At 43.2% G+C, this 15,183-nt stretch overlaps 1 protein-coding gene across 7 annotated transcripts in view; it reads right to left on the reverse strand.

Annotated features, from left to right (window-relative positions):
- Positions 1-15,183, reverse strand: part of PTPRG (protein tyrosine phosphatase receptor type G) — a 610,456-nt gene that overhangs the window by 56,192 nt on the left and 539,081 nt on the right. For all 7 annotated transcript variants that reach the window (XM_075006204.1, XM_075006203.1, XM_075006202.1 and 4 more), the window contains one exon: positions 3,079-3,170. In XM_075006204.1, coding sequence (XP_074862305.1) covers positions 3,079-3,170 — 92 coding nt within the window. The remainder of the gene's footprint in view (positions 1-3,078; positions 3,171-15,183) is intronic.

The following is a 15,183-nucleotide window of genomic DNA, read 5'->3' on the forward strand; positions in this document are numbered from 1 at the left end:
GGCTTTAGCGGAGCTCAAGAACCTTTTAACAGTTGCATTTTGTTTTTAATGGGCTGGTCCAGCTGGTAAAGGAAGGGATTAGTTTTTGGTGAGTCAGGCTATTACCATTCCATCATGATCAGTGATGAAGAAGCCAGTCTCGAACGGCCCAGTAAGGACACCGTCATAGACAGAGATAGTTGTGTTGCGTTGACTATGATTGCTATTTTTATTATTGTCATGCCAAAGACCTCAGCCTGGGTGAGGATCTATGTAATAAGTCTATGTAATAACTAAGCACACACACTGAGACCCCTTTCCTCAGCACCTTGCACCCAACTCTCAGTCAGCTCAGGTTCTGACCCATCCCTGCTCGGCCCTATTGTTGTCCCAAAGTTATGCTGATCACCCAAAAGCTCTGCAAATCCCCACACCTACTGATCCTCCCACCCCACAGCGATGTTGCTTGGTGCATCAAGGAACCAAGACAGTGATGCCAAGTCCATTTTGTCCTGCTTTTTGCTAACTCTCCTTCTCCTACCTGCATCCAGCTCCCCCTTCTCCACTTGTCCCCTGGTGCGCCCCCGATTTCCCTCTCTTTCACGGCTGTCCAGCTGTCCAGCCAGTCTCAGGGGCTCTATGCTGAGCAAAGCCAGAGAAATAGGAGACAGGTTAGAGCAATGCACAACAGAACTAGCCAGCAGAAGTGAACAGCCCCAGGGCTTTTCCTAGCAGAGAACAAGAGCTGAATGAGAAGAATGTGTCTCTTTCTGTTAAACTGGGATTCAGAATCTGTGCTATCCCTGAGCCAGTATGCAAATGTCTTTGTGTCTGAAGCTAGTCAGGATTCTTGTTCTTTAGCTGGGGGAATCCCTAGAGAACATGAGACTGCCAGAGAGAATTTCAACAAGGTCTGATCATCAAATGTGTCCTCTGCCACAGTTATTAAATATTTGACCAAGAAAATATTACAGAAAATTCCACTCTCTCAGGTACTTACAACTGGCAAAGGTACAGAGAAGGGCAACAAAAATGATTAGGAACATGTAACAGCTTCTGTCCCATGAAAGCTCACCTAATAAACTATTTTGCTAGTCTTTAAAGTGCTACTTGACTGCTTTTTGTTTTGTAACAGCTTCTGTATGAGGACAGATTAAAAAGACTGGGACTGTTCAACTTAGAAAGGAGATGGCTAAGGGTAGACATGATAGACATTTCTTTTCTTTTTCTAGTGATTTTGAGAGAACGACATGCAGGGTTCATCCCTCTCTTAAAAAGTTGAAGCAGTGCTTCTTAAGCTTTTTTCTTCAAAAAAAATCTGTTGTCAGGTATCATAGCAACGAAGAAGTGACCTTGTATCTGGTTTCAGTAACAGAAAATACATACCAGCAGGGCATATTTTTTCCAAACTCTCACAGCACACCTTCAAGTCGTTCACGGCGGAACACACTTTAAGAAACGCTGAGTTGAAGTACTTCTCTGTAACTCCAACTTACAATAGCTGATGAGTCTTGTCCTAAAGCTGCATTCTCCTATCTCTGCACCTCATGCTCTTAATCCACCTGGTTTAGCTTCCGCTTTGTATGAAAGCCCACCTGATACACCCCCCACCATGCTTCCCAGCCATTTTAAGTAGGCTCTGATATGGAGATTGGAAAAGACAGTGTAATGAGCCACAGCCTAATTGCAGGAATAGCTCAATTTTCACCTAAAAATCTGATTAGTTTGTTTCTGGGTACAAAAAATCTCCCAGGCTATTCAGATTCTTAAGTCAGCACCATCACATATGACATCACAGGGCTGTCTAGGATGAAAACACCCCCTCCCACTCTTCCTACAGAGAGAGGGAAGAGCGGCTACTTGCTAGTGAAGGTACATGACTCCAAGACCATTTCATGCTGCACGTGCCACCAGTGGAGAGAGATGGGAGTGGCATGTTGTTCTTTTATTTATAGAGGTAGAAGACTCAGGCTAACACCGCAATACACACTACCTCATATGATGTATAAAGAGGCGATAGCCACCATTCCATGTTAAGGCCCTCAGATGCTTCTGAATATTTTACTCGCAAAGGTTGGACATGCATGGCTATTGAGTGCAATTACAGAAATTTTTAACTAGATCTTTCTCCTTTCAAGTGAGTTTATTTCCCTAGTGTGCTAGAGGCATCTGTTAAAGTTTTGGTTAAAATTAATGTAATAGCTGCAGTCAGAACACTGCCAAAATAACAATCTGACCAACTAATAATGACAGAAAATGAAAAGGAAACCAAGGACAAAGATGTCATCACGTCACAACAAATACACAACCCTTTCTGAAACTCACATCACTATACTGTGTTAAATAGTTTGGTTCTGTCAATGAGATGGAATAACACCAAACAACCAAACAAATTAGCTTCTACAAAGTCCATTCCGACATCACGGAACTTCAAAGTTTCCTTGTCGTCATTGCAGATGGGGTAGAGAATTGTGCGTGGTTAATGAGACCTGGAAATGCCCCACGAAAATGACCCAGAACCAATTTCTGCTCTCAATGCCACTTCAGTGTAACTTGGAGAAGGAATTGGCCTTGGATATCTTGAACATTACAATGGTAATAAATAGCTGTTTAAAAAACTCCCGGTGCTTTACATATGCATGATTATCCTGTCCTTCCCATAGACCAAATCTGCACCTGGTTTACATGAAAGCAATGCTCCTACCCTTAGATGAAGCCAATAAAGTGGCTTAAGCCATACTCCATACCTGGCCCTGCACCTGCATTGAATTCTAGACTGGATGCCTTGCATGTCTGTTTTTAAAAGGTATCACTTTTGGTTTCGACTTTAAAAAAAAGTAGTTCTGGAACTTTTAGTTGAAACCATGTGGGTGACTTGTCTGTTGAATGCACATTATTTTCACGGTAAAAATCAAAACTGCAGAGCAAGTTAATTTTCATTAAACAGCCTGGACGTTGCAAACCTCTGTAAAGATTTAAAAGGAAAATCATAATCTCGTCACAAACACAACTCCACCACATCCTCCTAATTAAATTAGGACCTGTCTATGAAAAGTGTCGATTCACTCAATAATTTACAGGCAGCTAGGCCTGCCTTACCTGGGATAGGTATGATGGGAATACTCTCATTAGGGACCACTCGAGGTGAGCTGCTGTCCTCCACGTAGAAATGAGCTGTCTGAAAGCACTTTCTGTTAAAGTAAAAAAACAAATTAAGTGCTATGAAAAATAGCATAAAATAATGCAGTGAAGAACTTTTGCACATGTTCCGCCTTTCCATTTCTGGCTATATACTGTCAGATATTACAGCTTTAAGTGCCTGTTAGTGGAAACATATGAAAGCTGTATGCAATTATATTTGTGCTTTCAGCCTGAAGTTAATTCGCCAATATCTGGTGTATCATTGCCAAGTATTAGTTCATGTTAAAGTAAGTGTAAAAAGTTTAGTATTAGAGATACTTTCAATTTCAAACACACACGTCAGAAAGAAACAGACATGTTGTTATGGATTACACACCACCAAAACTAAACCAAAATTTAAAATGTAATGCTGTGTAACACTGGGGAGTGTCTAAAACAGAATACACAATGGCTGCATGTTACCTTGCTGCTGTCACGAAAATTACAGTTTCAACATAAATTTTGTTTCTATAAGCACCAAACTGTACAATCCTCCTCCCAGCCTCCGGCTAACACAGATGCTGCTATAGAAAATCCAATAGATGCATAACTTGGGCCCCAGAAGTCATCTCTAAAAAGGCCCAAGGACAACTCAAATGCTGAAATCATGCCAGAAATCCTACAAGGAGGGCTTGAGCCCACCTTGCTGCTTTTACCTGTATTTAATGCAAAGCAGAGAACACAAGCTGGTCATCATAGAGAAGGCACTGAGCAGAGGAGAATCAAGAGATGCAAGAAGCTTCTGCATGGTGATGTTAACTGAGGCAGGGTTTTCCAACATCAGCGTCACTGCTCATTGCTGACTTAATGAGCTGCTTGAGGCTGGAACTGAATATTTAATGAGCCTTGCTCAGTGTGAGCAGCTATTGTGACGAGAGAAGGGTCTGCACTCATCTGTCCGGGCTCTTAACAATAGCCTGGCCTTACCATAAAGATCCCTCTTACTGCCGCTTTGAACCAACTTCTTCTCAACACCTCTATAAAGTTAGAACACAGTCCTGATTAACTACTGCCTCCCTTTATGGGAGTTGTTTCCCCTGCTGAAAATATTTGCATGTAATGGCTTGTAACTTTCTGCCTTGTCATGTGCTTTCCTCTAATTCTGGACATTGTGTTCTGCACAGAAAGCCCACTCAATATAGCCTGCTTTGCTGACATTGCCAAACTAAATTATGCTTCCATTGTTTCATCACAGATACAAGCCAGAGGGCTAAGAAATCACTGAAAAAAATTCCAACGAGGCTTCGTGGCAAAACAGGTTTCTACAAGACCCTAAAATCCCTACAGGTCTCTGTTTGCACAGCAGTGCCATATTAGCTAGGGCCTTCCGTAAATAATAGAAGTATATGACAAGTAAGCTCACATATGCCATCAAATATACAACCAGAAAAGATCACATTTCAAGCACGGCAAGCTTTTCTTAAATCGGGCCTTTCTTTTCAGGGTGAGTGTCTTGTACTGCATGAGAGTAATTTATATGATAAGCATACTTTGCTAGGGAACAACATTGGGTGAAATCATACGCGAGACTCCAAGCTGCATGACATATTGTGTGACATTTAAAGGAATTAGTTCATTTTCCTTCTCTCCTCCTCTGCTGCCCTTTTTTTAAAAGCAAAAAGGGAATTCCTTTATTTTTTGGCAGCCTTTTACTGTGGACAATGTGCACCCTCAGGGCATGGAGTAGAATAAATCAGTTACACACAAGGGGAGAAAGTATGAATATGAAACAGGCAAACTGTTCATGGTTTTTGCATTCAGGACTTTTATTCCCTTGAGTAAATTCTACAGAAAATCCATGGAGCTGTCTCCTGGTAATTGAGGCCTTAAGAATGCATATGGTTTCACACACCATAGTTTAATAAAGATAGAGTTTTTTATTTATCGATTCTAGAGGTTTTTGGGAGACAGGATTTGGACTTCTGGTACATATGAAATGATTTCTTTTTATTCATTTATTTAGTCCAGTCTCACATATGCAAAATAACAAACCCCCAGTGGACTGTGTTTTTGTAATATCACAACATAATAATTTAATAAAAGTACAAAACTGCTTAATTTTGTAGCATAATTACATTTTGTCATATATGGAATGCACATATGTAGTAACATACTAAACCTTGGACTGAGCTGTTGATGGATGGATCTGATCTTCTATGACCCTGTTGGTGAGCAACTAAACCAAACCTTGATTGGCAGAGCCAATTACAGATGCTACACAAAATCCTGCCAGCCGCAGGTGCTGTATGTTCTTTTCGGATCCTCCGCTTTTCCTGTAATGTCTGGACATGCTGACTCTCAAAACTAATAACAGTCTGTACAGTGGTTTGCTGCCAGAACAATATGTCCTGAACTAGAGTTTCCAGATCATTTGGAGATATATTGCATAACTTCCCATTGGCCTTTAGGATGACTTTTTAACACTTACACTGAGCACAGAAACTGTGCTTGGCATCCTGGAATGTACGCACACTTCTTGATCGCGACGATCTCCATGAACAAAGGACAGCAATCATTGGCAGAGAACTTGAACATTATGATATTGATGTTGCAGCTTTAAGCGAAAGACTTATTTCTGGTACCAGCTAGTTCAGAGAGGTTTGAACAGGCTATTCATATTACTGTGTGGGCTACCCTGAAGGTCACCCAAGGCAAGCAGGAGTTAGCTTCTCCATCAGGACACCACTAGTTCACCAGCTGGAATCTGAACCACATGCCTTATGACCTCAAAGCTTAGACTGAAGCAGGAACAATGCCTTGTACTTGTTGCCAGTGCATATGCACCCTCTTTAACTGCTGCAGGTGATGAAAAGGAGGCTTTCTATGCGAGCCTGAATTCCGTGATCTTTTCAGTACCTTTTAAATCTAAGCTATATATACTAGGTGATTTTAATGCTAGAGTTGGTCAGGACTACACCATACGGCCAAAGGTGCTTGGACCTCATTGTACTGGAAGTGACAACTCAAATGGCACAATTTAGATGAGGCTACTATAAGGTGGGTGTATAAATGGCTGGATAACCGTACCCAGAGAGTAGTTCTTAATGGTTCTCAATCCTGCTGGAAAAGTATAAAAAGTGGGGTTCCACAGGTCTGTGTTAGGACCGGTTCTGTTCAATGTCTTCATCAATGATTTAGATATTGGCATAGAAAGTACGCTTATTAAGTTTGCAGATGATACCAAGTTGGGAGGGGTTGCGACTACTTTGGAGGATAGGGTCATAATTCAAAATGATCTGGATAAATTGGAGAAATGGTCTGAGGTAAACAGGATGAAGTTTAATAAGGACAAATGCTGAGTGCTCCACTTAGGAAGGAACAATCAGTTTCACACATACAGAACGGGGAGAGACTGTCTAGGAATGACTACAGCAGAAAGGGATCTAGGGATTATAGTGGACCACAAGCTAAATATGAGTCAACAGTGTGATGCTGTTGCAAAAAAAGCAAACATGATTCTGGGATGCATTAACAGGTGTGTTGTGAACAAGACACGAGAAGTCATTCTTCCGCTCTACTCTGCGCTGGTTAGGCCTCAGCTGGAGTATTGTGTCCAGTTCTGGGCACCGCACTTCAAAAAGGATGTGGAGAAACTAGAGAGGGTCCAGAAAAGAGCGACAAGAATGATTAAAGGTCTAGAGAATGTGACCTATGAAAAAAGGTTGAAAGAATTGGGCTTGTTTAGTTTGGAAAAGAGAGGATTGAGGGGAGACATGATAGCAGTTTTCAGGTACCTAAAAGGGAGTCATAAGGAGGAAGGAGAAAACTTGTTCTTCTTGGCCTCTGAGGATAGAACAAGGGGCAACGGGCTTAAACTGCAGCAAGGGAGGTTTAGGTTGGACATTAGGAAAAAGTTCCTAACTGTCAGGGCAGTCAAACACTGGAATAAATTGCCAAGGGAGGTTGTGGAATTTCCATCGCTGGAGATATTTAAGAACAGGTTAGATAGACATCTATCAGGGATGGTTTAGATAGTACTTGGTCCTGCCATTGGGGCAGGGAGCTGGACTCGATGGCCTCTCGAGGTCCCTTCCAGTCCCAGGGTTCTATGATTCTATGATTCTTCTTCAAACTTGTGCCCAGCATGAGCTTGCTATTGCAAGCACATTCTTCCAATGGGTGAGCAAATACAAAGCAACTTGAAGGCACCCTCAGTCTAAACACTGGCATATGATTAACTGCTTCATCAAAAAACGAAGAGATCATTTTGATATCAGGTTGACCTGTGAAATGTGAGGCACTAGCTCCTGGTCTGACCACTACGTGGTATGCATTGTCGTCTCCTTGCACTTTTGTCCACTAAAACATCATCGTTCTCCTGTATGCCGGCAGCTGGATGTAGGTAAACTTGAAATACCCAAGACACAATCGCTGTTTCAACGCAGTCTTGACACTCCTTACTCATCAGCAATGAAGGTCCAGAACGGTCAAACCCTTTTTTACATACTCATAACTTTCTAAAAAACTCCTCTTCAGCTTTCACTTTTCTAATGGAGTTTTTCTCTACACTTCAAATGCTACAGCTGTGCCACTGTAGCACTTCAGTGTAGACGTTATCTATGCAGATGGGAGGGGTTCTCCTATCGACGCAGCTACTCCACTTCCCTGACAGGCAGTTGGCTAAGCTGTGGAAGAATTCTTCTGTCAACTTATGTGGTCTACATCATGGGTTTGTATGGCTTAACTGCATCACGCAGGAGAATGTATTTGTCACACCCCTGAGCAATATACCTGGGCCAACCTAATTTTTTTTTTTAGCATAGACTGGGCCTTAATTTCTGCTACCTTTATAAGAAGGGAAGGGAACAGTTTGATGAACATCCATTCAATCTATTTCAGGTAGCTAAAGGTAATACAAAAGCACCTTTTCCTTTGAAAGAAGACTTAGTAACTCCAAAGTGACCAGACTTTGCAGGCTGTTCTCCAGACTGATCTGTTATAAAGCCCTTTACAGAATAAGTGAATAACTTTTAAAGAATGAGCTTTACAAACTCACAATCTGAACTTTCCTTATGGATTAGGTTACTAGGCCAGTTCCTTGGCTTCTCTTCAGTCTTCTTTGTAGGGCTCCAGCAAGGTGCTTATCACTATCTTAATGCAGTCATTTATCCCGCAGCCTCCACCCTACTAGAGAGGGCAATCTATGGTCATCTCTGGGTGGGATGGGGAAGGACATGCTCTTGTATGGTGATTCTGGCCAAAGGAACATCCCTTGGGGGACCATTATTTCTTACTGAAAGTCAGAGTAGCCTAAAGGCCTCTCTCCAATTACAAAGAGTCTCTTCCCCAAACAGTACAAAGAAATATACAGGACAGAGGGGGTTAAATGACTTGCTGAGGTCTCAGGGGCAGAGCTATGTATAGAACACAGGGCTCCTGAGTCCCCGTCCAGAGTTCTACCCATACCATATGCAGGATCAGGACCTATAAATGTCAACTGATTGTTGCACTGCTTGTCTATTTGCTCAGGAAGTCAAAACTGTGACTGATACAAAAGGTTTGGGCTAGACGCCTTTTCTGACAGCTCGAAGTAGCATTTTGTGAATTAGCAATTGAGCTTTGGCAGTAGCATAAATTATTGTGACAAGCTTACTGAAATACTAATTGAGAACGACAGAAGCTGTTCTGCAGCAGTGATTTATAGTAAAGAAAATTATGTTCTCAGTTTTAATTCCATGAAATTCCCGCCTGCATGCTTGCTGCAAAGTACCCAGGACTCTGTTGTCTTTGAAACAAAATCAGTGTGCAGTGAAGCAGACTCCTCCCGGGAGCTCAATATGCTTTTTTTGGGCTGCTTTTCCCTGGGGCAAAATAACCAGAGATCAGACGCATAATTGTCACATATGGGGCAAAAATGCAGAAATATTTTTATGAGATTAACATCTCCACCAAAACGGAATGGTGGGAATGTTTGCCATTCTAACATTACATTTTAGAAAGTTTCTGCCTCCAAAAAACTTTTGGAAGAGAGCCACAGTCAAATACGATTAAAGCAAAGTAACAGAACGCAAATGTTCAGGGTAATGCTGCCTTATTTTTGCATCACAAATGTAAAAATTCTGCCAAGGGATCAGCCAGAGCTAGTTGTGTTAAATGCTTGTCCCATCCTTGCTTTGCAAAATACACTGTGATTTGGTACTTTACACACGCCTTTTAAGATTTTGAAACGCAAAATATGCTTCCTCGGTTATCAATCAGTAAACCCCAAGAAGCTGCAAGTCTATTCTAGGCTTGTCTAAAAGCGAGACAGAGCACTCAAACCAGCTTAAGGACCAGAGGTAAGAATTGCTCTTGTATATGATACAGGTCATCTGCTTAGATTGAGTTCATCCCCCGCCATGACAAATGCCCAGCTCCCACTGAAGCAATGGGAGCACAAGAAATACATCTGAGGGCAGCCTCTGTGGCTTAGTCCTTTGTACTCTGAGCATCTTCCACTCCTAGCTGAAGGTGAAGGAATTGCATTCCTCAGAACCAACTGATCTGATCAGAATAAGGAGAGAGTCTAGACAGGCCTTGCCACAGTTTGTCTCAGCCATGAGAGCTGTGCCTGCAAACATTAAAAGTGGAATCAAGCTTCTCCAAATCCAGGGAGACCCGGGACTGTCAATTTTTGTTTGCATGGTGCCTTGGCTCAAGTGATTGTGGCCTTTAGGCATTACTGAAACAGAAGTCTAAAATAACAATTTGAACCCTGTGACCATTCTTAAAGCAGCTTCTGGCATTAATAGCTAGGCTATTATCGGGCTTTTTGAGCTTCTGCTGCAGACGGTCATGAGACTAAAAAGAAGGGCCGCATGCAGTTCAATAACATGCTGGTATTTGTACTACAACAGCATTTAAGAGCCCTAGCCATGGTCCCAAACTCCACTGTGCTCTCCCTGCCAAGCAGGAGGATGTGAGCAGCTTGGACAGTCTAGTCACACTGGGCCTTATGAGTAGATAGGCAGGGCTTAACCTTCCGGGGGCGATTTTTACCCAAAAGTACCCTTCAGTGAAGTAGGATTTATAGAAATTACTTGCATTCATAAAGAAACTGCCAGTAAGTTACTGCAGCCCAGCCTACTCTCACACTCGGACACTGGTTATATGGATACCACTGGGAGATGGATCATATAAGCTACAATGCATGCACTGAGAAGCAGTATTGTCAAGAAACCTGAGCACTGGACTAGTAGTTAGGAGACCTGAGGCACATTCCCAGACCTGCTGTGACCCACTGAGTGAGCTGAGACTCGGGCTGCAGAGAACGGAACAGGACTGGACTACTACTGGGTTTATTCATTTAACCAGGAAACTTGAACATAACGCTTACTGCCTCTCTCTGGCACATCATCCTCATTTGCTTCTTACAGGGTTCTTCTTTCCTTTGAAGCGGCTGCTGCTAGCTTCTCTTGAACATAATATGCTGGACTGGATGTCAGCCTGTCCAAATCCTGACAGCAATTCCTATAGTCTAGAGCACTGTCTAAAGCAAAACACTGAGGGAAGCTGCATTTGATTCGTGGTGGAGATAACTGACATTTATTCTGAAGGAACAAATACATGGAAAACACCAATTCAAAATAGACTGTACACGACACTGAAGAATGGCTTATTTGTGTTTCAGATGGAGAAATGGCTATGAAAACTCTTTATTCCAAAAATACAGGGGTAATGCTGCTGTGGTTAGAAAGGTCTCTGGGGTTTGGTCAACTGCTTACATGTCCAATGTTCAAGATTCAAGGAAATTAAAACTTTTCTCCTGTGCTGAATGCCCTTCAGGAGCCGTGGTTGGTAAAAAACAAAACAAAACAAAAAAAAAAAACACATTGGCTGCTTTTCGATTGTTCTCTTTTATTCATTCAAGCTTCCCCAGCTTTTAGAAAGTTTGGGAGAAAGTATATGCCACATTTTCCCTCGAAGACATTTGCCGTCATCCTTTGAGATAAACTGCTGAATCAAAATAGGAAGCTGAATGTAGATTGTAGAGCTAAAATAAAAGAATAATACATTCAAATCTCAGAAAGCTGATGGCTACTGAGAGCTAGCTCCATGCTGCTGTACATGCAGCTTCTGATTCAGTAAAATTATTTCACACTTCCAGTGTGCAATTTTTGCACATTTTCCAGCAGAGTCCAGATTAGCTTCTGAAGGAACTGACAACAGAGCATGTATGAGGTCAAGCGTATCCAAGTACCGTCCTGTTCTACCCTTCAACCAGGGTCAGGTCTTCTCATCAGACATTTGTCTCCATCAAAATTGGCAGCAATTTCTCCAAAAAGATCCTAGACTGTGAAACTGCAGCAATACTGCAGATCAGGTCGGAGTCACTGATGAACCAGAGTAAGGGAGCTGGACAGCAACTTCCAGCTGTGTGCACAGCTCCAGCCAGGGTCATCAGTCACTGACTTTTATGAGCAATAAGATTGACTTCAGGATAAAAAGAAAATAGACATAGAGAGAGAAAGTAGAAGCTGATCCGACATCCTGAATATTAACAAATGACTAGTGAGGAGCTATAACATTACACATATCCCTTCACTGTACGCTAAGGACTATTGGCACTCCCCTCCTTCACACACAGTGCAACAGAGCTAAAATAGTCCTCTTCTGAGAGTTCAGTATGTTGTTTCCAATGTCTCCCAGGCTTAAAAACAAAAATCAGGAAAAAACACCCTGCAGCTCAACAGCTAAGTGACAGAAGAAAGGTATCGGAGACAGGCACAGAAAATGCTTCCCTCACACACACAATCTTTGGAATTATGTCCACCTGGCAGAGTGCAAAGCAAAGACCGAATGTACTTCTGGAACAAGAGGAAAATTTCCCATTATAGCTATATAAGCTACATTTCCCCTTGACTCTCTCATGAAGATGATTTTCCTTCTCTTCACAAGCTAATTTATACCTGTTACTCTTTCCTTGTGCAATACAGCATTGTTGTAGGGGAGACAAGTTGGGTGAGGTACTATCTTTTGTTGGGCTGACTTCTGTTGGTGAGAGAGAGAGACGCTTTGGAGCTTACATAGAGCTCTTCTTGAGGTCTGGGAAATCACCTTTTTTTAACAGCTCTGTGCAAACTTGGAAGTATGTCTCTCTCACCAACAGAAGTTGGTCCAGAAAGAGATATTGCCTCACTCACTCTTTCTTGTTCAGAGTTGATCGGAAGAGTCCAATACAGTACCGGAAGAGATTTCAGAAGTTTCACAGTGTGCCAAGGCTCTGGAATTTTGTATAGCTAGATTGGCATAAAAATAGACTGTCCCTTTCACTTCACTTCCGATGGGTATTTTCTTACAGTAGCAAGTTATTATGCAATTAATCACATTGAAGCGAATGGGACTCCTTGGCAGAGTAACCAGAGACTCCTTTTCTGGCCCTATGGTTGTACAATGGCTGTTCTGCTAGAATCAACAGGCATTTGAAGTGCTTCTTCTATAATTATTTCACTAAAGGCTAACTTCGCTCTATCTCTGTCTCACAGCATGCTGAAAAAATTACACCAGTCTTCATAACAAACACTTGAGAGATTACAAAACACTTGATCATTTAGACCAGTTTCTCTACTTTTTCCAAACCCTCTGGTCATTCAGAATCACACCAGCTTTTCTAATCATCTTTCCATGAAAAGGAAAGCAACACTTTTTCCCCATTATCTTTGTGGAAAAGACAACAGCTACGTCTACACGTGCACGCTACATCGAAATAGGCTATTTCGATGAATAGCGTCTACACGTCCTCCAGGGCTGGCAACGTCGACGTTCAACATCGACTTTGGGCAGCACCACATCAAAATAGGCGCTGCAAGGGAACGTCTACATGCCAAAGTAGCACACATCGAAATAAGGGTGCCAGGCACAGCTGCAGACAGGGTCACAGGGCGGACTCAACAGCAAGTCGCTTCCTTAAAGGGCCCCTCCCAGACACACTTGCACTAAAGAGCACAAGATACACAGAGCCGACAACTAGTTGCAGACCCTGTGCATGCAGCATGGATCCCCAGCTGCAGCAGCAGCAGCCAGAAGCCCTGGGCTACGGGCTGCTGCACACGGTGACCATAGAGCCCCGCAGGGGCTGGAGAGAGAGCGTCTCTCAACCCCCTAGCTGATGGCCGCCATGGAGGACCCTGCTATTTTGATGTTGCGGGACGCGGATCATCTACACGTTCCCTACTTTGACGTTCAACGTCGAAGTGGGGCGCTATTCCCATCCCCTCATGGGGTTAGTGACTTCGACGTCTCGCCGCCTAACGTCGATTTCAACTTCGAAATAGCGCCCAACATGTGTAGACGTGACAGGCGCTATTTCGAAGTTGCCGCTGCTACTTCGAAATAGCGTGCACATGTAGACGCGGCTAACGAGCCTTAAAAATATATATATATACACGTATATATATATATATATATATATACGTATATATATAGTCTCGGCAATAAGACTAAAGTCACATGAACCGGCTACCCCTTTTGCTTATATAAAAATTTCTTCAGTATATGTTAAAAACTTATATTTACCTACTAATTTAAAAGAAAACATTTTGGGGTTCAATTATCACGTATGCCACTCAAAAACCCCCCATAAAGCTGCTGAAAAGGCTTAACATTTTGGGTTTTAATGCTGACATTCATAGTATTTAAAGAAGCACCCAGATCACGTTCTCAGCAGAGAAGTAGTTTATCATGCCATTTCCAGAGGCCAGCAGTGACGACCTGTTGATGCCTAGGTCATTTTTATCGTCCTCAGACAGGTTCCTGGTTTGTATTTTCAAAATATATGCATAGTGCTCTTTTTTTTTTGTGCCGGTACTTGCCAGTACGGAGTATCAGCACCTCGGCAGCCCAGCCCTGGGATTGGCTGCAGGAGAGAGGCAGGGAGCAGGCTAAGTACCAGCTCCTCTTTTTTCTAAAACAGCACTGCGTGCGCATACGGCTGACAGCAAGGAATCAGTATGAAAAATGCACCACTGTTGCACACATGTGGTTAAGTGAAGGATTTACAGGGTGCAGCATTCATTTCCTGTCTGACACAGATCTCTCATCCAACACGGGTCATAATTCAAAGGAACAGTGGAAGTGTATAATGCTGAAATGTGTCATCACAGGCAAAAACTATTTTTACTGCCAATGGTACATGCCAATGGTTGCTAGCGGCAAGAAGGGAGGGAATAAAGCAACGGCATAAAGGGAAGTGGGTGGCCATGAGAGCGCTGATCCCTTTTAAAGAGAATACAAAAGGTTAACATGTTCCACCTGAAAAATGCTTTGCATCAGGAGTTGTGACCTTTCCGTAGAGGAGGGCAGCTGAAGTAGTGTGTACCCCCTGCCAGCTCGGAGTGGCACTCTGCCCCCCCAGGGGTGACTAGACCAGCAAAAGTGTGACAAGCCTGCTACAGCCTGGGCTAAGCAAAACAGGCCTTTGAGCTAAGAGATTAAGTCTCATGCCTTAAGCCCAAAAGGTACAAGGTTTGATTCCCACTGCCCACAAGTGGCAGGCCCACCAGGGGTGTGGGGATGATGAAGGGGAATGCCAGAGTGCTGCTCCGTGAGCATGTGGGGGTGGGGGCAAGGCTGACTACCCTAAGACTCTTTGGTTCAAGGGGCAGGGGATCCAGGTGCCCCTCCCACCTTGTCCCCAGGCTTGTGTGGGCTGTTGGCATCACTGCTGGTATTTTAAGTGGAGGCCTGTATTGTGTCTCTTAGCCAAGGCCAGCCGGAAGCACAGCAGACAGGGCTGCCTGGTGACCTAGAAGCCCTGTCGTCCGAGGCCCCCCGGAGCGTCCACACAGCATTTTGTCGACAGATTCTGTTGAGAAAGACACGCTGCATTATGGGGGAAAGGCAGAAGGCTGTAGACAAAAGTGCCAAGCTCTGCTGACAGTATGTTGACAGAATGTGCTTTTAGTGTGGACGTTCCACAAGTCGGGGTTTTGTCAACAAACCTCTCGAGCGCAGACGTAGCTGGAGACTGTAAACTCCTTTGGTCCAGGGTTGTCTCCTTTCGGACAGTGCTGAACCCAGTGTGCAAGAAAAGGTTACAAGGCATGT

The sequence above is a fragment of the Carettochelys insculpta genome, chromosome 11 (assembly GCF_033958435.1).
Source record: "Carettochelys insculpta isolate YL-2023 chromosome 11, ASM3395843v1, whole genome shotgun sequence".
Classification (NCBI taxonomy): domain Eukaryota; kingdom Metazoa; phylum Chordata; order Testudines; family Carettochelyidae; genus Carettochelys; species Carettochelys insculpta.